This window comes from Triturus cristatus, chromosome 12 (assembly GCF_964204655.1).
Source record: "Triturus cristatus chromosome 12, aTriCri1.1, whole genome shotgun sequence".
Classification (NCBI taxonomy): domain Eukaryota; kingdom Metazoa; phylum Chordata; class Amphibia; order Caudata; family Salamandridae; genus Triturus; species Triturus cristatus.
Window position 1 is genome coordinate 612,296,471 of NC_140595.1, and position 19,072 is coordinate 612,315,542.

Below are 19,072 nucleotides of genomic sequence, written 5' to 3' on the forward strand. Positions count from 1 at the left end.
GTGTCCCTTTTAAAGGGCGGTTTTCCTCACCCACCATAGGTTGCATGCTTCATCATTGGGAACCTCCTCGTGCCATGATGCCTACTCATGGTAGGGGCTACAACCTCCTCTCAGAAAGGGAGGAGTTCAGGGCTGTTTTTGAGAGTGAGTTGTAGTAAATACCCAATTGTTAGGGAAATAGGCTGAAACATGTCGACCTTTCTTTGACACTCAAGCGGATTTAATCTTTCCCTGCAGTGCCCTGTTTGTAATCCTGGCCCAGGGACAAGCTAATAAAGTAATTTGCGGACCCTGTAGCTAGTTTTACTTTTCGATTTCACTTCTGCTGCCCTCACCACCCTGAGCTCACCAATTGGGTGATTTCCAATTCCCATGTTGCAGCATCTATGGGAAGAAGGTTTGTCAATGATGCAGAATCCAGCAACTCTTTCAGTAAATTTCACAAAAATTGCAAAGCAGTACAAAACCACGGAGGACGCAGCAGGGTGTATTCGGAATCAGGTTCACTCTAAGTCAGTAATATCGGCAGCAGCACAACGAAGGTCGAGAAACCCATCATCGCCATTCAACACGCCAACAGACAAGGAAGATAGGAAATGGGATTCAATGGGAAAATTAGTCAATGTGCTGGCAGCTCATGCGTTTAAAATTGCAAACTTTAAGGCAGTTGTAGCTCACTATCACAGGCAGTTATGAAGTGACATGGCCCGCTCCTAGATAAGTTGCCTGAGAAAGATAAGGAAAAAGCGAAGGCGATATTAAAGAATGGAGAGCTAGCATCGGCATCGTTAATGGATGTGACCATGGACGCATCAACATGCACATTTAGACAAGTAGGAAATGGAACAGTTATGTGAAGGGATGTTTTTTTTTTTTTTTTTTAAACCTTTATTGGTCAAGAACAGAGCATACACAGCTTCTTGCCTACAACCATGTCACCTGGCCGGCAGCAACAACATGCAGTGCAATAGGCATAGAACACTTGCTAGACAGGAGTAAGTCAGGCTCACAGCATGTCGCCTACAACCCATGTGGGCCGGCCGCTGGATATCACATTCAGGCTGCTGATGCAGGTATACAGTGGCAATGAAAACAGCAAGAAGCACACATCCAATTACCCTGTGAGGTTTCGTTTTTCATTTTATCAGAACCAACTTTTAACTTCAATGAGAACTGTACGCCCCCAGTGTGTGTCCACCATACTTAGTATGTGGCGTAAGGAACTGTCCAGTGCAGAGCCGTGGTATGAGGTGCACCCATAGCTGGGTACAGGCCAACTGTAGTGTTATGTTGCTCTGCCCGTAACTGACCTAGCCAGCGACCTGGGGGGAGATATCCTTGATGCAATGTAGTGAACATGAACCGGTGCTACACACGACACAGCCACTCAACCTGCGCTGCGGCGGGGAAAGCTTGATGGCATCTCAAATCCGGGGAAATGGCATCCCGCCCCCTCCCACCCATGTAGCAGGCGCAGAAAATGCTATCATACCAGCAAGCATGTACTCGGTCCGAGCAAACAGGGAGCGTCCTGCACACCCATCCCGGGGGGGGGGAACAGGGGGGTCAAGGCAATCAATCCGTCGTAGCGGTCAATGGGGTAGAGACTGCACAAGGCGTGGCCGAGGAGTCGGCTCTCCCAACGTTCCCAGTCTCGCCCTCCTCGGAATCACCCCCCTCGCGGGCCCGTAGGAGGTAAGCGACGAGGGGTCCCCAGAGGTCCTTAGGCCGCGACTTGGGGGGCAAAAGATCAGCATACTGATGAAGCCTTTCCTGCCATGTAGACATAGTACTCAGCCAGTCCTTGAATTTAGGCGCCCGTCCTCGTCCCCATCTGCACACCACGTGGCGCTTGGCCAGCAGGAGTCCCAGAGCAAAGAATTTCCGATGCGTCTTGAGCACCGGGTGCGACCGGCCCAACAGGGCGAGCTCAGGGCAAGGCGCGGTGGTCACCCCGATCATCTCGGACAGGGCCGAGAAGACCTCCTCCCAATAAGCGGCAACAGCTGGGCACGTTCAGGCCAGATGGAGAAAGCCAGCGCCCAACCTCCTGCATCTCACACAGCGGTCATCATCTCGCAGCCCGAATCGGCACAGTTTGGCAGGGGTATAGTAGAGGCGGTGCAAATATTTAAAGTGGACTAATCTAAGTCGCGCATTACCCGTAACCGCAGTGGTATGAGAGCAACTCTCCTCCCATTGTTCGTCCGACATCGGGTTACCCAGGTCACTTTCCCAGTCCGCCCGCGCTCTGAGGGAGGGGGGGGACGGAGCCGACTGCACGTGGGTATACAACATGGAGACCACGTGTTTCGGAGTGTCCGTTTGCAACATAGCATGAAGAGGCGCCAAGACCTCAGGTTCGTCCGGGAAATTAGGCGTGACCCCCTTTATGTTTTGTCGCAGTCGGACATAAAGGAACGTATCCATCACCGACGGGGACATCTCGCCAAAGAAGTGCGCCGCCGAGCGGAAACTCCCCTCATGATATAGGTCACCCCACGTGCAGATCGCGAGCTTTGTAAGCATTTTGCGACCGAGTTCCTCACGTGCAACGCTCAGTCTAGGATCATATGCTAGGACCATAAGGGGAGAGTATAGGAATGTGGCCCCCATTCGTGCCGCTATGCGCTTCCAGGCCCTTACTGTGCAGTCAACCGTAGTGGGGTCACGATCTCCCAAACGGACCTCCGAATATAGATAACCGGAAGGTTGCTCAGGTCTCATGTACCCATCCTCCACCGCCAGGTGCGCCATAAAGGGTGGGGGGTGGAGCCAATAGGCAGCAAAGTGCCCCTGGGCACAGTCGTAGTAGCGCTGAAAGTTAGGCACCTCAAACCCTCCCTGGTGGTAAGGCAACATGAGGGTGCGCAGCCCGATTCTGGCTTGCTTCCCGCCCCAAACCAGACGAGACATCTGGGAGTTAAGAGCTCGGAAGAAGTGGGGACCCGGGCTATAGGGGATGTTGGTGAAAAGGTATAACAATTTGGGAAGAACCACCATCTTAATCAGGGAAATACGCCTTGCCATAGACAGCGGAAGATGGATCCATTTAGTGACATTCTCGGTAATTTTATCTAACGCCGTCCCGTAATTAGCCCGGATTAGGGTCTCCCGGTCTCTGGTCACTCTGATGCCCAGGTATTTAACCTCCTCCGACTCCCACAGCAATGGGTAGTCCAGGGGGAACGGTAGGGTACTGTCCGTCAAGGGGAATAGGGCTGATTTCGCCCAGTTGATCTGAATCCCAGATATAGCTCCGAATTTAGTGATTTCACGTAACAAAGGGTTCAGGTTTTCTTGCGGCTTATGCACGTAGAGGGTGATGTCATCCGCATATAATGCGACCAGCAATTGGTGCTCTGGATAGATAAGAGAGCGGTGATTATGGTGCTGCCTGAGTTTAGCCGCAAGGGGTTCAATCGCAATTGCGAACAGTACTGGAGAGAGGGGGCACCCCTGTCTGGTACCTCTGCGGATGGCAAAAGGGGCAGATCGGGCACCATTGAGCAAGACCGCGGCTTGGGGCCGGGTGTACAACAACTTGATCCAATTCAGAAAGCTGAAGGGAATGCCCATTCGCTCCAGCAGCGCTAAAAGGTAATCCCACTCCAGGGAATCAAACGCCTTAGTGGCGTCAAGGAAAATTGCTGCAGCCTCACACTGTGGGTTGATATCCTGCAGCACAGCCTGCAACGTGCGCAGATTATGGGCAGTCGCGCGGTTAGGGACAAATCCGGCCTGATCCGGCAGGACCAGGCGTTCCATCAGGAGATTAAGGCGGGTAGCCAGTACCTTTACCAATATTTTAATGTCCACGTTCAGTAGCGATAGAGGCCTGTACGAATCACATTGGTCCGGCGGCTTCCCAGGCTTCAACAAGGACGTGATAAGGGCTTCGCGCATCGTAGCCGGCAGAGAACCCTCCTCCAGCGCAGTATAGTATACATGTTTCAGCACCGGGGCCAGTGCATGAATGAAAGTTTTGTAAAACTCGATCGGTATACCGTCCGAGCCCGGCGCCTTGCCCGATGACATGGACATTATAGCATCTTTTATTTCATCTAATTCTATTTCGTGATGCAGAAATTCCTGCTGTGTAGGGCCCAGCCAGGCTATGGCCGTGTCGTCGAGATAGTCGTGTAGATTGATCGGCGTCGACCTGTGTGTGGTGTAGAGTCTGGTATAATGGTCGGTGAGGACCCGAAGCTGATCCGGGAGATTGCGCTGCGGGATCTCCCGCTCGTCGAGCAGGGAGGCCACGAAATTGCGGTACCTAGGGGGCGAACAGCCGAGGCCAACGCCCTACCGGGTCTGTCCCCCTCTCCGTATATCCGTGCCACGAACGGTTTCCCCAGAAAATTGCTTTCCCTATCCGCCGCCTCCGTATATTCATTCATCTTTTCTCGGAGCTGTGCGGCCACCGCAGCCACCCGCGGGAGCCGCGTCAGCTCGCCCTCTAAGCGACGTATCTCGGACTCGAGTTTGTGCAGATCCCCGCGCAAGGACCTAAGGACCCCACCTCCCTTAGCTATGCACCAGCCTCTCACAGTAACTTTGAAGGCTTCCCAGACCGTGGCAATACTGGACACGGAATCCACATTGCGGTCCAAAAAATCCGGTATGTCTTGCTCCAGTTCCGCCCTAAAGACCGAGTCCAGGAGATGCGCCGGGTTGAGGCGCCAACTAAGAAAGGGGGATATTGCAACGGGTATGCGCAGCGAAAGGAGGACCGGGGAGTGATCAGAAAGTGTGCGGGCGAGATGCAGTGTACGGCCCACCCATGGAGAGAGACCCGCCGAAAGAAATATGTAATCGATGCGCGCCCACGTGGAGTGCACTGCCGAGTAATGTGTACCCTGCCCGAGCGAGGGGTGTGAGTGCCGCCACGCGTCTATCAGGTGGTGTTCGTCGACAACGCTTAATAATGTGCGTTGGGTCTGCGTGTAGTGCGACGCTTGAGGGTGTGATCTGTCCGCCGTGGGCCGAAGCGCAGTGTTGAAATCGCCTCCTATTACGACATGTGCCACTCCCAGTGTTTGTATCTTCCCCCACAGTGTGAGAAATGGGGCCGGGTCGTCCGTGTTGGGGCCATAGTAACAAGCAAAGAGTATTGTGTGTGAGTGCAGTGTCCCCCAGACCAGACAGTACCTACCACCCGAGTCAGCCTCAGTCCCCTCAGGTATAAACCCCACTCCCCGTCGCACCAGTATCGTAACCCCTCTAGCGTAGTTAGAGTAGGATGAAAACACCCTACAGGTAGCCCAACGGGATGCAAATAAGGGGGACCCACCCTGTAAGAGATGCGTCTCCTGAAGCATGGCAATGGAAACCCCCTGCCTGTCCAAATACCCCAGGACCTGCCTCTTCTTCCTCGGGTTGTTCAACCCTCGTACATTCCAGGATACAATCTGCAATTGCATAGAGGGCCGCGAGTCGGCTACGTCACCCATTCACCCAGACCCAAATATCCATGGTTGAGAGTCATAGCATATGAAGTCGTGCAGCACTCAAATTCACCAACATGATAAACTCCCACAACAACTGCCACCTCCCCCCGACTCCCGTTAACTGGCAGTGCGAAATCTAAGATCTCAAAAACTAGCCGGAGTCGGTTCCCTCCCACACCGGCAAACCCCACTAGCCGGGTACCTAGCTCCCTCCCCGTCCCTCCCTCCCCGAACAACACCATCCCTAAGAACATAAGGGAAATAACTGACGCCCTCCCCTCACTACGGAAGGGGGAGTATAGGGGTTCGCCCATTAGGGGACGATGCCTAGGGGCACCAAGCCTGCCCTCCCTCTCTCTACTTTCACCCGCTAGGAACCAGGTATATTCCTGGTATCACAATGCGGAACAGAGGCGGGTGACCGGGCACAAGTAATGAAATATTTCAGTTCATCTGACACCTGACCTGTTCATCGGAAACGCCTCACCATCATGTACTTCTGATAGTCCGAGTATAATCAGCAGCGATGGCCTCTCGCGGCCGGCATGACGCCCCAGCACGATCAGTCCTGCTGTGCCATTGGCGACGGTGCTCTCGAGCGCCTCCCTCCCGTATCCTCTGCGACCATGTCTTTTTTATGGGATTTGAGGAAGTCTTCAGCCTGTTGTGGAGTTTGAAAAAAATGCTGTCGGCCTTGGTAAGAAATTTTTAGCTTCGCTGGGTAAAGCATGGCGTAGGGCAGCTCCAGGGACTGTAGTTTCTTTTTTACCCCGGTGAATTTACGTCTAGCTTCCTGTACCGAGGCAGTGAAGTCAGGAAAAAAGGATAACGTGGCGTTACCATACACCACCGTGCCAATCTCGCGCGCTCGCCTCAGCACTGCGTCCCTGTCTCTGTAGTTAAGGAAGCGCGCCACAATGGGTCGCGGCGGGGCTCCCGGTGGAGGCTTGGCAGCTAAGGATCTATGGGCCCGTTCCACAATGAGGGATGAGGAGAATGAGTCTTTCCCAAACAGTTCAACGACAAGGTTCTCAATGAAAATTTCCATTTTCCCCGTGTTGGTGGACTCGGCCAGTCCCAGAACGCGGATGTTGTTGCGACGGGACCTCGCCTCTAAATCCTCATTCTTGTCTGCAATGATTTTGAGGAGCCGATCCATCTGAGCCGTTTGCCTGGCAGCGGAAGAGGCCCCGTCCTCCAGGGTAGAGATCCTTTCCTCCGTCTCCTTAATGCGAGTATCATGGTGCTCCAGCTTAGCGACAACACTGTCCAACCTGGTATTGATGCTATCCACTTTTGAGTCTATGGATGTCAGGCTGTGCCTCATACTCACTAGTAGGGATTTCCAGTCTTCGTCGGGTGCCCACGCGGCGGGCGGCTCGCTCCCCGGCGCCGTCGCAGATTTCTTCGCAGCCTCGAACGGCAGCGTGGACTGTTTGGCATCCTTGCGACCCATGTCCAGGGCCGTCCCCTCCAGAGTCCAGCTCTTTCCGGCAGACCGGACGACCGGAGGAGCCCCCCCGGCCGGGGCGGCAGCCGATCAGCCCGCGGGCACAGTCCCCAAACGGCGGCGCGAGGGGCGGCTCGGCGTAACTCCCTCCAGCTGAATGAGTGCAAGCGGGCAGAATCAGGCAGCACACAGCGGGCCAACACCAGGACGAGCGCTGCGGTCCCGAGCCACGGGTCGAGGCTCTCAGCAAGTGGGCTCCCCTCCTCCTCCGGCCCCCGGTCGGTAGCCGACTCTCACTCCGTCCCAGCCGCTCCACCGCCCCCGCACCGCCCCGTGTCCAGCGCCGGCATCTACGACTCCCCACCGACAAGGAGAGGGCCAGAGGCAGGGGGGGGGGGGAAGGAGGCCACGCCAAGGAGTCCGGCCAAGCCGCAAGCCAAGGAAGAGGCCGTGTCCCCGATATACCTCGTATCCACGGGGCACCGCCCGCTAGTGCCCCCAATCCACTGAGGTGCTCACAGTATGTATGGGCAGACTGCGCGTCCCGCGCCGAACTCGGGCAGGCCGCACCGCGTGGGGAGCTCCTCCCTTCCCCCACACGGCCCGCAGCCCACAGCTATGCACTCCGCCGGGGACAGACTAGGCCAGTTCTTCTGCTTTGTTTTTTTTTTTTTTTTTTGGGGGGGGGGGCCGCACACCGCCAGGCCACCCGCACAGGGAGTTACAGCGCTAACGGACAAGTGGGATCATTGCCAGGCCCCCGCAGTGTCCTACCAGAATTGTCGAGATGGGGCCGCCTGAGCCGCGATCAGTCACGTCGTCTCCTCCGCCCTGACACCAGGAAGTCCCCCCACGACAGGGGCACAGCAGGCTCCGGCGTCCCCACAACGCCCTCCCGAGTCCACCGGTGTCCCGCCTTCCCCCGGGGGGGGGGTGTCCACGTAGCAGCGCAAGGGCCTCAGAAGCCGCGGTGTTTCCCGGCAGGCGACCCCTCACCCTCGCCGGTCGCAAAGCAGCCAGTAACTCCGCCCGGGAAGAGCCGCCGTCGATTTCTCCGCCGTTCGGCAGGGGATCCCAGCTCCACAAGCACCGCTGTAATCAGCAGGTATTCAGGCGTCCAGCCAAGGCGTCTATACGCAGGATAGAGTGGTCAGGATGTCCTTAAGGATACGAAGAATGCCCGGTCGGGCGAGAGCCTTGCTAAAGCGCGGCCATCTTGGTTTGGCGCCACCTAGCGCCCCCGTGAAGGGATGGTTAGTTGAAAAGTGTGACTTTCAGAACAGAGGTTTAAGAACGGGTGATGGATATGCCTTTTGATGGTAAGAATGTAGTTGGCAGTAAGGTGGATGAGGCACTTCAAGCAATAAAAGCAGACACAGAGACAATACGGAAAGTACGTGAAAACAAGGCTAAAATTCCAAAGTGCCAACTGTGGTTATCTGGTCATTCCGGACTAGGACAAAGTCACAAGTTTAGGCTGACCGCGATGGAGTGTGGGCCGGATTCAGGGACCCTCTGAACAAAGTACCTTAAATCATGGTTGAGGAGCATTCTAAGTTTCCGCATTGAGGATGCGTTGTGCAGCGGCTGTTCCAGTGAGCTGTGTGTGGCGAAGCAAGGTCTTGCAGCGAGGATGCGTCGCACTGCAGTGGTTCAGGTGAAACCATCAATGAGGCTTTAGATGCGAGTTCATGCATAGCTATCGAGGCTGCCATCGCCGGAGACTTGCAATGTGAAGTCCTACATTGGAGATGCTTCACGCAGCAGCTGTTCAGATGCCGGACTGCGAGGAAATGCATCACACTGTGTTGGCTCTGCCTATTAGACCACAGCTGGGCTGGTAGAGCATCTTCAAGCCCACGTTCAAGTGTCCAGGACTGGGGGGCAAGACTCACAGCAGGCAGAGTGCAGGTGCTGGGTGCAAAGTAGTTGGAGCCTTTTCTGTCCCTTAGGCTCTGATCAAGAGGCCAGCCAGCTAGCCCTTGGAGTCAATCTTGTAGTTGTGGGTTTGATATGCAGGTCCAGTCCTCACTCAGGCAGCAGGGCAGCAGTGTAGTAGTCCTTCATGCAGCATAGCAGCACAGCAGTCCTTATGAGTCTTCCACAGGTACAAAGGTTTATTGAAGAGTTGGGTCTGAGGGTCCAATATTTATACTTTGTGTCAGCTTTAAAGTAGGAGAAGGTTCTGGTGCTTTCCACCCCCAGAGGTGTTTTGGATGTCCTGCCTCTCTGCCCTGGCTACTGTGAAACTGTTTGGAATTGCACTGTGGCAGAACCTTTGTGATGTGCTAGTGTGGTAGGTGATAGCTCCTCCTACATATCAAGTCAGAGATGACCAACACTGCCAACACATATTCCCCCCTTGTCTCAATGTCTGTGAACAATACACAAAGACCAACTGCCAGCTACACCTAGTCCTGTGATACATGCTGCAGGCCTTTGAAGAAAATGGCAACTTTCTAAAAGTGTCATTATCTGATATAAACTTCTAGCTGCAGATTCCTTACCTTAGAATTTCCCCAGGTGTCAGACTGGATCTGGAGGAATTTTCGTAAGCAGTACACCTGCGCGCCAATAGGTGGTGTCGATCGACTCCGTCCTTTGCGCCAGAAGGTAATTTGCTGTACCTATATAGGCACCGCCTAGGTGCACTGATGTCCATTCTTTTCTTTCCACGCCAGCCAGCACTGATCTGGAGAAGAGCTACCCCTCTGTCACTTTTCGACTGGCCTGTCTTTTCGACATTTTGTCTACTCCTTTTGATGTTTACTTCCTAATGTGTCAAGGATGTCCTCGCGCAAGTCTGTTTTTAAGCCCTGCAACGCCTGTCACCGGCCGATGTCGGCAATGGACCTGCACCTCATTTGCCTTTGGTGTTTGGAGTGCGACCACAACACCAAGGTGTGCTCCGATTGCCAGGCCATGGCTCCGAAGGTCATGAGGGAGCGGTCCGTGAAGCTGCTAGCAGGCTGGCATGCTACTCCACGGCGGTCGAGATCCCAGTCGAGGGGAAGGTCCCGGGATCATTCATGGAGCCCAAAGTCATCTTCGTTCCGCTCAGTCGTCGGGACATTCAGGTAGGAGGCATAAAGAAGAGTAAGAAGTTGCAGCATTGTTCGACTTCTCCTTGTCCGTCAGCTGAGAAGACAAGGGTGTTCTAGGCCTCGTTCTCCGTAACTTGTGCTTGGGCCTACGCCGTGCTTACCCGAATTTCCAAAGGCTGAAGCAACCCCTGCCCAGTTTAAAGAGTTCTTCGAGGCTATGCGCGTTCTATGGGCTCAGCTCTGGACACTGTTAAGGGCGGTCTTTGCTATTTCTGCCTTCTTGAGGTTGTCTACTCAACCTTCTTTGTTCAAGTCTACTATTGTATATAGGTACCTTAAAGGTCTTACTCATCTCTTCCCTCCTTCGCCATTTGTTATGCCTCAGTGGGACCTTAATTTGGTTTTAACTTTTATGGTGTGCTCTCCTTTCGAGCCTCTACACAATTGTCCCCACAGGCTTCTCACCTTGAAGACAATCTTCCTTGTGGCGATTACATCTGCCCGCAGTGTGAGTGGGCTGCAGGCCTTAATCATCTTAGCCGCCTTCCCTCTCAGTCTATCCTCACAAAGTAATACTTTGCACTCTGGCCTCCTTTCTGCCAAAAGTGGTCACTCCTTTTCATGTAGGGCAATCCATCACTTTGCCTACTGTTTTAGCTTCTTCAAGGAGGAGAAACGACCCCACCGTCTGGACCCAAAAAGAGCGTTGTTCTACCTTGACCGCACAAAAGAGTTCCTGGTGGTTAGCCAGCTCTTTCTGGGGTATGTTGGTGTGAAGAAAGGTCAGGCGGTGCAGAAGAAGACCATCTCCAGATGGGTCTTGCTCTGCATCAAAATCTACTATGCGCTGTCGAAGAAGCAACCCTCCTCTGATGATAGTATTGCTTGGATATCTATTCAAAGGTAAGGAATCTGCGGCTAGACGTCTCTATCAGATGAACAAGTTACTTACCTCCATTAGCACCTTATCCGGTAGACACTATATCTAGCTGCAGATTCCTTACCGACCCACCCTTCATCCCCACTCTGAAAGGATTTCTAGGGACAGGGATGACCCCTTTCAGGGCCCTAATTGTGACACACCAGTGGTCAGTGTTCTTCATGGCTCCAACCTTCTGGGATAGAAAGTTGTGAAAAGAAACTGACGTCGCTGCGCCTGGATGGCGCCTATATAGGTGCAGAAACGTCACTTCCGGCAAAATCAATGCCAACGATGGACGCTGAGTGGTCAGACAGACACGTCTTCTGTGTCTGTCTGACCTATGGCATATAGGATGCAGAGAGACTAAGAAATAGTCGATCCAAGCATCTGTCTAGGGCAAGCTGCAAAGAAGGTGTAAACCCTGGAGGAGGACTATTTGAAACACCAGGACTCTGTTAGGCCTACGTCCTTCAACCATTGCAACCCTGTGTCTATGAAGGCCCCCCGATTCGTTCTGCCTTTGAGTTCATCTATCCTGGGAGTTGTTGTGAACAAGGTTGAAGGCCCCTCCTATTACCATATCCAAATCTGGGGATGCAGCTAATAGGCCTAGTGCACTAAGTAGGACGTGCTCCTAGTGGTCATTGGGTGCTTACAGTGTGGCGAGGGTAAAGGTATAGACGTTCACAGAGATTTGCAGAGAGAAGCCTCCTGCATTTCCACTTGGGTTTGTGCGATATGGCCTTGGAATGGGCTAGCTAGCAATATTGCTACCCCCATTTTTTACTGGGTACCATGGAAAAATACTGCTGATCAAACCAGCAAGACTGTAGTATTTTCCAGTCTTTAAGTAGGTGTGTCTCCTGTAGAACAGCAATGCCACAGTGGAATCTTAGGAGGGATAGCAGGGCCAGTCATTTCTCAAGGGTGTTAAAGTCTCTAACATTGCGACTGCTCAGTGCAATAGGTACTCCAGTGTGACACCATGGGTGCCATGCAGTGGGAAAATGTGGCCTCTCCTGTGTGTTCAGGTCAGCTAGGGGTGGGAAACATAGGGGGAAGGGGGGGGGGGGGGGGGGGGTTAACTGGGGGAAACAACCAGAGGAACGACAACTCCCACTATGGGAGCCCTAAGGAAGTTGAGTTCGGGTTATGGTATAGGCAGTGAGGTGATAGTCGCCACTAACAGAAAATATGCCTGCTCCTCCATCCCAGCTCTATATAAAGGATGGGTAAGTCATTGGTGTTTGCCTGATGAGTGATAGAGCGGGCTGGATGCTGGATCCAGTCTGTCTGTCCTGCAGGTGTCCCCAGGTGTTGGAGTGGGGAGGCCTGCATTTAAGGGTTATTCGGAAGTTTGATCTCGTTTGGTGTCGTGGCTCTGGAGTTGCTGAAGGTCTTGGGTCGGTTTGAGGTTGCCTCTCCTTGTGGGGCATCGGCTTCTTTTGTCCAGCAGCTTGCGGTGCAAGAGGCTCTGAGATGTGTCTTCTGATCAGAGTCTCCCTTGTGAGCAGGCAGACCCAGAACGGAGTTGACCTCCTCCAGGGTGCAATGACTGGTGTTTTTCTATCCCATGCAAAGATCTGGCAGAAGGTGTTGTCCCATTTGTATTTGATCCCTGTTCGCGCAGAAACGTAGTCGCCTCTTTAATGGCCAGATGTCTTTGAAGCATAGTGTGGATAAGTCTTGGTAGAGCAAGATTTTGTTGCCTTTTACGGTGGTTGATCTGTGGTCTCTTATTGCCAACACGATGGCTTCCTTCAGGCGGTAACTGCGGACCCATGTGAGGATGTCTCGAGGTTCGCCTGGTGTAGTAGTTGGGCTGCCAGCTATATGTATGCGGGCCAGTATTATTTGTCATTAACTCAGGGAGCACATGGCGAAAGAGACAGATGACGTAGCCTTTGAGTCTCCTGAGTCCGCTTGGAGAGGGAATACCTTGATACTTGTATTCGAATGGTGGGACCTGTTCTCCAAATCTTTTAAGGTGAATATGTAGTTCCCCATTTCTTTCCCACAGGTCTAGGAGTTTGCATCTTTGAGCTTCCAGCCTTTCTTACTTTGTGTCTCCATTGGTTTCCAGGGTGGCTACCGATTCAGGCCAGGGTCAAATTTAAAGCGTTATGTATAGCACATAAAGCTATGAACGGCAAAGCCCCCCCCCAAAAGCACTCATCACCCCATACACACCCAAAGAGCTCTAAGATCTTCCTCAGATCACCTCATCAAGACCACAAGGATAAAGCGATCTAGATGGGGAGGAAGATCATTCTTGCACCTAGTGCCAAAGCTCTGGAACTCCATGCCTAAAGAACTAAGACTGCTCTCAGACGAGATAAGCTTCAGAAAGAAACTGGACATGGCTGTTCCCTGGATAACTTGATGGTCCACCTGTTATCACTCGCTCCTCAGCGCTGGGAAGACCCTGGGCAGCTATGCGCTGTATAAAACCCATAAATAAACATCTTCTCAAAGTGCCGCTATGTCCCCTCTGAGTCTGTTGAAAAGGGCTTCCATAAATGAATCAGTAACGGGGACCAGCGCGTCGTCGCTATCGGTGGCTATATATCATGTGCAACCAGAGCCATGGCATCTGTGACAGGCATCTCATTGGAGGGGTCAGGCTTTTTAGAGGCTGCTTTGGCGAGCAAGTCTTTTAAGGTTGTATCGTTTATGTGGGAAGGATGCTGCAGGTTGTCAGCCCGACATGCCAGTTATCCAATGGGTGTGCTGGGGAACTGTATGTGGTCATGGGTAGATTGTCTCCAGTGGGGCCTGTGTCTCCATTCAGGGATCCCCAGCTGTGGAGCACCTTCCCAAATTGAGGCACCCTCCTGTGTGTGGTGCTAGGCGTGAGCACAGAGTAGGGCTGATGAGGCCGCTGTTGTTGCTGGGGTAGAATTCTAGAAGTGCTCGAGGCAGGACCTCCTTGTATTGCCTTGGCCACTGCTGTGAGACCCTGTTGTGAGGGTTAGGTTCATCAAGTGGCTTAAGCGGGTGGAGTTTGCTGGGGCAACCTGCTCAGGTTTTATCGGTCACCATGTTAAAGAGGCCCCCCCCCCCTCTTACTACTAAGTTGCAGAAGAGGTGACTTCTCCAGACCTTGATTCATGCCCTGCTGTCGCCTGTGAGTTCCCCGGTGCTCGGTCTGCTCCCCAGCCAGTTCGGTGGCACGCCTGTTGTTCCGGGCCCCCTCAGTGAGTCATGGCCACCACGGGCCCCCTGATCTGCTCCCCGGTGCTCTAGCCCCTCAGAGAAAAGGCAGGAAAGGGGGTTTCTGAGTGGCATTCCTTCTGTAGTTCCTTCACTGATGGGTTAGCGGGGATGCATCTGGGTCGGTGGGCACTGCCCCAGAGTCTCTGTCTGCCTCCTCGCAGTTCACCATGTGCCCGGATCTTAGGCCTTGCAGTTCTTGAAATAATCACACTCCTTACCAACATAAGCTTAAAAGGCCATTTTATTTGGACAGGGTTGCAAAAACAGTTAGTCGACCTTGAAACTACATTAACATAACGTCAAACATCTCTGATAGGTCATCCCCTTCTTCATCCAACAATTCTCACCAAGTTTTCACCCGAACACCCTATACCTTGCTTCATTTTTCCCCCTTTCTCTCACTGACCTCTTTCCATTGCCCAATCTCTCTCTCACTTCCCCTACCAAAACATCCTCCAATGAAACCTCCTTGTCCTATTCCAAGAATCCTGCACACCTTCTTCCTTTGCCTGTGCTCCCTTGAACCCCCCCCCCCCACTCCACCCTCAAAGGGGTAGATACGCCTGCATCTGACTCTCCTCTCCGCCCCAACTACCGCCAACATCCCTGCAACCTGTTCTCTTATGGCTTTCGCTGGTCAAAATAATCCCCCACCACTCTCCCAAATTGCCCAGGGTGGGTGGGTGGTATTAATTGCACTTTTCCCCTCTAGCCGGTGGTGTGTAGGAGTCAGGATGCAGCTGTCCCAACCTCTCCTGACTCCTTAAGTACTTTCCCTGGCACCGTCCCCTGTCCCCATCTATCCCCTGCATGGCCTCTTCATTGCACAAAGTTTCCTGGGGGAAGACTGGGCGGCGCCTGTTGCATTCCCCGGGTCCCTCCATCCTCCATCGTGGCTGCTGACGTTCTTTTCCTAAGCTGTTTGGGGTTTGTTGCTCAATGGCGGGCCTCTGCCATCTGTTGTTGATCCCTGGGGTCTTCTGGGGGCAAAGGTGCTTAATCTACATGGCGTTGCCAGTATTTGGAGGGCACAGGCATAGAAGCTTCACCAAGATGCTCATACCAAGCCGCCATCTTGGCCTCTCCCCGGCTTGTATTTTAAATCTGATGTCAAGGAGACTGATATTACCAATTGCTGCAGACATGCTACCTTATAAGACCCATGTATACCATTGTCAGGTGAGCTGGTGATGTTGTTGACTGGTATCATATCTGCTTTTTTTGTAGCTCCTGGTGCCTCTGTTGTTCTTTTCTACAATAGATCTCATCTCTTCAAGATTAAAATCAAAGGTAAGTTCACATTAGCACAATTTTAGTTACAGTTTCATAAAATAGCCAAATAACTGGAAGCAGACATATGCTCACTTCAAGGTGCATGGATACATGTGAGATTCAACTGTAATGTGTGCAAAAACATTCAGAAAAGATGTTAAGTAAACATCCTCAATAGATTACCACAACAAGAACGTATTGTATTTCCAAAGATTTTCCAACTATACACTTCACTTTTGGCCATTATAAGTAATTTGAAATCCTACCTTTACTTCTACCGGGCATTATTCAGTAAATAACTTAGTCCCCTTATGGGACCCTTGAAACATTGTTCCTGTTTTCACAACACTGGGATTTGTGTACCATGGTGTCACTTTGGTGTTTTGTAGTGTGTTCTGATCCTAACGCCATATTACCCACATAAATGACACCCAATGCTAGATTCCTCTAAGTCCCTGTGGTGGTCCACTGGTGTATGGTTTACTGAACACTCTGCACACCTGTATCCAAAGGTCAAGTAATGCTTAAACTAATTTAGTTTTTTTGTTAAGAAAAATGGGAAGCCACAAGTTGATTACAGTGAGCTCTCTGTAGTATTTGAATATCATTCAGGTCTCTTAGCAAACTATGCCCTGAAATGTATATGCATTCGTCTGGGTATAAATAAAGAAAGGAACTCCCTTACCAGGACCAGAGAAAGAACCAGAGCTGATGCTGAAAAGATATGAAAACCTTTTGTGGTCTGGGACGCGCATGTCTGTTTGAACGTGGGCAAGGTGAGGGCAGAGTGGTGGGTTCTGCAAATCTGGCACCTCCTAATACTTTGCAGTCTGAAACACTTGAGGTGAGTATTGGTATTGCTATTTGTTTGCGCATCGTTAGCACCCATCTGGATAATAGTATTCCATCACAGCCTATTCAGAAGTCCGGTGATGATCTACATATAAGATAAATGATCCATCAAATGGCTTTCTCTGCTTCACCATGCTTGTTCCACAGCATGAATTTGGGTTTACGACACCACCAGCGTCCGAGAGTTCCATGGCTTTGGTGAACCTCACATATAGAGATGATCTCAAGGAGGAGGGCATGCAGGATACCCTAGATTTGGTGATAATACGCTATTGTGTGTGCAGCTTAGGGTGCCATCATTGATATGGTGCTGAAGGTTGTTTCCACCTCGCCAGGGCATTGATACCCATGGCTCACACTATGGTGCTCAAAAGGAAGTATATGGGAGATTGTGCACCCGAAAGTAATGTTAACTGATCAGAATACTTGCCACTGGTAAGATCCTTTTGCCTTAAAAAAGATAAATACATGTGCGTATGTAAACTGGGATTTCAAATACTGCTAACAATCGCAATGACACAGTAAGTTGGCTGGCAAACGACATGATTATGTCCTTGATACCCCAAATGTTAAAAAAGTCACTGTTGCAGTCCGAGAACAGGCATTTGTACTCTGGGCATGCAGAGGTTGCAAAAAGTGACATAATTCACTGTTTATGGGTTGGTGGTCGGCTGGATAAAGTGTATGGACATTTGTACACACAATAGCTTATTTTGATTATTCTTAAATTGTGTATCTAAGCAGTGCTTCTTCCACCTTAACCTAGAATCCTCCTTTGACGAACGAAGTGAATATCTAGCAACATCTGAGCCCTTACTTCCATTTAATGATGCCCTCGCAGATACTCTGTGATGGCTATTTGGCTGTAACCATGTTTTTACCCACCTGTGAACAGGCAGGTGGCCCATGTCATAGACTAGCGCCTTGTGAATCAAATTTTTTCACCAAGCATCCTACTCCAGAAAGCATCATTGTGCAGGCCTGGACTAGTAAGGTGAATCCTAACTCGTTTCCATTCACACCTCCGGATATAGAATCCAAAGGGATTGACTTCTGATGGATATTTCTAACCACAGATCGCCTACCTTTAGAATGTCCTCATGCATCAGACTGGATCCGGAAGATTTTTCAGCATGAGCCAGTAAGTAGCATTGTGTGGCTCTGCATCGACTACTCTGACACAGAAGTGACGACTGGGGCTGTATAGAGGCGGCACCCCAGCAGTTGGGTATCAATTATTTTCTGTCTGCGTCTCTGTATGGGGTTCCAAAGCTACCTCCTACGTTTTCATGCCAGTTAACAAACTTTTTCTTCACAAAAAACTTTTTCCAGTGTGCAAGGGAAGGATTATGTTACTTAACCAGTAAGCATCAGTTCTTGGCATGTAGTGCTGTAGATTCACATGCATTGCATACTCCTGTCATCTAGTGTTGGTTCCGGATGTTTGCAAGTAGTTTTTCTTCAAAGAAGTCTTTTCCAGTCACAACGTAGTGTGACTCCTTCTTTCGGGGATAGTGCGCATGGGCAACAACTCCATTGTTAGATTGTTTTCCCAAAAGAGGGTGAGAATGGAGTAAGTGAGTGTAGTACAGAGATGTGCATGCGTATGTTATGTCAATAATGACAACTGCAACAACTACAGGTGCCCGGGAGGTGGGAGGGCCAAGAACAGATGCTTACTGGGTAAGAAACCTAATCGGTTCGAGGCATGTGTGCTGTAGATACACATGCTTTGCATAGACTATACAGTGGTATTCTCCAAAAGCGGTGGCTAACCAGTGGGTGTTGCAGTTGTTTGAAAAAGTGTCATGATCACTGCTTGCCCTACATAGGCTTGTTGATGTGCTAACACATCCACACAATAGTGTTTGGCAAATGTGTGTGGTGTGGACCATGTTGCTGCATACAGATGTCAGCTTTAGGAATGTTACCTAAAAGGCCATAGATGCTCCTATTTTATGAGTGGAATGTGCTCCAGGAGGCATAGATAAAGTTATTTTAGCTTTAGCGTAGCAAGTTTGAATGCATTTAACAATCCATTATGAAATGCCAGATTTAAAGATAGGATTACCTTTGTGAGATGTAGCAAGTGTAACAGTTGCTTTGTCTTTTGACACATTTTTGTTCTTTCAATATAGTATAATAATGGTCTTTTGACATCAAGTGTGTGAAGAGCTCTTTCTGCTACTGAATCAGTTTGAGGAAAAAACACAGGTAACTCAACTGATTGGTTAATATGAAAAGCAGAAACCAATATGTGGAAGGAATTTTGGATTGGTGCGAAGAACTACTCTACCTTTATGAAGCTGAAAGAAGGCTTCTTCTAAGGTTAATGCCTGTAGCTCGCCAACCCTCCTTAATGAAGTGATAGCAATGAGGTGCCGCTCGGAGGCGACGTCTTGGCCAGTGGGCTGTATAAGGAGTTCTTGCTACTGGAGGTGTATCCGTGGACTCAGGTGCAGGTGTGGGAGCCACGAGGATCAACAGACGGTGAATCCGGGACTGCGAGTCCCAGCGGCCCCTCTGCTTCCAGGACATTGGCCGCAGCTGGAGACTCTTCCCGGCCCCTCCTCCTCTCACTTTATAGCGCCTCGCGGCCCCCGCTTCGCAGGAGCCGCTCGGAGGCGACGTCTTGGCCAGTGGGCTGTATAAGGAGTTCTTGCTACTGGAGGTGTATCCGTGGTCTCAGGTGCAGGTGTGGGAGCCACGAGGATCAACAGACGGTGAATCCGGGACTGCGAGTCCCAGCGGCCCCTCTGCTTCCAGGACATTGGCCGCAGCTGGAGACTCTTCCCGGCCCCTCCTCCTTTTCCCACTATAACTACTTCCTCCATAACGCGTACGCGGGACGCGTCCGGGGCGCATC

At 51.4% G+C, this 19,072-nt stretch overlaps 1 protein-coding gene across 4 annotated transcripts in view; it reads left to right on the forward strand.

Annotated features, from left to right (window-relative positions):
- FANCA (FA complementation group A) overlaps positions 1-19,072 on the forward strand; it is a 1,007,136-nt gene that overhangs the window by 922,565 nt on the left and 65,499 nt on the right. For all 4 annotated transcript variants that reach the window (XM_085637706.1, XM_085637704.1, XM_085637705.1 and 1 more), the window contains exon 38: positions 15,310-15,372. In XM_085637706.1, coding sequence (XP_085493832.1) covers positions 15,310-15,372 — 63 coding nt within the window. The remainder of the gene's footprint in view (positions 1-15,309; positions 15,373-19,072) is intronic.